This window comes from Triticum urartu, chromosome 7, assembly GCF_003073215.2.
Source record: "Triticum urartu cultivar G1812 chromosome 7, Tu2.1, whole genome shotgun sequence".
Lineage (NCBI taxonomy): Eukaryota > Viridiplantae > Streptophyta > Magnoliopsida > Poales > Poaceae > Triticum > Triticum urartu.
In genome coordinates, this window is record NC_053028.1 from 483,266,128 (window position 1) to 483,268,251 (window position 2,124).

The 2,124-nt window shown below is 55.5% G+C and overlaps 1 protein-coding gene across 1 annotated transcript; it reads left to right on the forward strand.

Annotated features, from left to right (window-relative positions):
• The first annotated feature begins 892 nt into the window (after positions 1–892).
• Positions 893–1,875, forward strand: LOC125523292 (probable ascorbate-specific transmembrane electron transporter 2). Its single transcript, XM_048688342.1, has one exon. The coding sequence runs from the start codon at positions 1,033–1,035 to the stop codon at positions 1,738–1,740; it is 708 nt and encodes a 235-aa protein (XP_048544299.1). The 5' UTR covers positions 893–1,032; the 3' UTR covers positions 1,741–1,875.
• The last annotated feature ends 249 nt before the right edge of the window (positions 1,876–2,124 follow it).

Below are 2,124 nucleotides of genomic sequence, written 5' to 3' on the forward strand. Positions count from 1 at the left end.
GCTTTTCTCATGTTTGAATGGAGGTCTTTCGCAAATGAATTTTCATGTAGGAATTATATAATGTGCCTGTATATATTGATCGAAAGCCCATTATTGACTAGTGGCAAAAGAAGAAGAAAATCAACTTGGCGCATGGACGACGTACAATGGCCAGGGCAAACAGCCAACGCACCCATGGCCGGCCTGCTTCCCATTGCTATCGTGGATTGCCTGCCCGCCAGGGCGAGTCGAGGAAATTCGGAAATGGTCACGGTCCGCTCGAAGGATGGAGGTATACAGGCGTGGATGCATCTAGCTTCCACATCGATCTTGATCAAGTGCAATCGTCTGGAGATGGAGATATCTCTGACTCGATCGATGAATCAACCTGCCGGTCACATACAGACAACTGTCTACTTCGCCGGATCAACCTACGGAACCTTCTATCTAGCTTGACTGAGCTTTTTTGTCCTGAGGAAACAGCCGATCTAGTATTCATCATGGCATGGCTGTACAAAAACACAAAAATAACAAAAAGAATACATTCATGCCCGAGCTTAATTAGAGCGTGTAGCACACGCTCGGTGCAGTGTACCATGCAGGAATATGGTGGTGAGCGTATAGCACACGCTCAGTGCAGTGTACCATGCATGATTATGATGATCTTTTTCTCTGGAACACCATCAATATGATGTTGGCAAGACGACTTGACGCGACTGTGATTAGGCTAAATCAATCGTTCCATCAGTAATTGCCCGACTGCCTTACCCGGGCGAATGACCGTGACACATGCCGAAAAATCAAGAGAAAACAAAGCAGTCCAGCTAGAAAAGATCGATCGGATCCGTGTGGAATGGCCTCGTGCCCGTGCGTGGCTGCGGCGGCGAGAGCAACCACGTCCATATAAATGTAACCGCTAGTTGGCCATGGATCCAACCTTGCTCTACTACATCTACATGCACCTCTGCCCGCCGTTTCAGTGCCATTCTGTTACGGAGCAACGAACTGTCAGTCCTCCGAGCAACGAGATCAGCACCTAGCCAGGCAAGAACCATGAAGGCGGGGACAACACCGCCGGCCAGCAGGGCGGCCGGCCTGCGGACGCTGGTGGTGCACGTGCTGGCGGTGGCGGCCACGGCGCTGGTGCTGTTCTGGTGCATCGGATTCCGCGGCGGCCTTGCCTTCCGCTCCAGCGACAAGCAGCGCATCTTCAACGTCCACCCGCCGCTCATGCTCATCGGCCTCGTCGTCATCGCCGGGGAGGCCATCCTCGCCTACCGCACCTTCCCGGCCTCCGTCAGCCGGGACGCCAGGAAGAAGGCGCACCTGGCGCTGCACGCCGCGGGGCTCGCCGTCGGCTTCGTCGGCGTCTACGCGGTCTTCAAGTTCCACGCCGAGGCCGCCATCCCCAACCTCTACTCGCTGCACGCCTGGGTCGGCATCGCCACCATCACGCTCTACGCGCTCCAGTGGCTCGCCGGCTTCCTCGCCTTCTTCTTCCCTGGCGCCGCGCCGGAGACCAGGCGGTCCGCGGTGCCGTGGCACGCCGTGCTGGGGCTCCTCGTCTTCGCGCTCGCCGTGGGCAACGCGCAGCTCGGCTTCCTCGAGAAGCTCACCTTCCTGCAGTCCGCGCGCCTCGTCGGCAAGTACGGCGCCGAGGCGCTGCTCGTCAACTTCACCGCCGTCATCGTGCTCCTCCTCGGCATCGCCGTCGTGATCGCCACCGTCAACGCCGACTCCACCAGATACACCGCCATGTGATCATCCATCGATCGAGCTTATTTGTGATTATCACAACGCTATGCTATGCACCTGCTTATCGATCGATCCTACGTATACGTGTTGGTGCTCCTGTACAAACTTTAAATAAAACAGTCAATATGTGTTGTGTTTTCACATAGAGATGCATATTTGGAGCATACAGATTTTTTTTTTGAAAAAGGGAGCAAGCCCCAGCCTCGTGCCCTTACGCCTCACTATTTAGAGCCGAGGTCACCGTCGATCCGCCCGCACGGTGTATCAAGAGTAAATACCCGGTGCAGCAGAGCCAAAGCGTACACCGCCTACACACGCTTCCAACACCACCATTGTACCGCTGACCCATCTTTAAGAAAAGATCCGCATCATCCTCGCCAGGCCGGTCAA

Excerpts from the sequence above, each read along its gene's own strand:
- LOC125523292 (XM_048688342.1), top strand. The coding sequence starts at position 1,033 with ATGAAGGCGGGGACAACACCGCCGGCCAGCAGGGCGGCCGGCCTGCGG.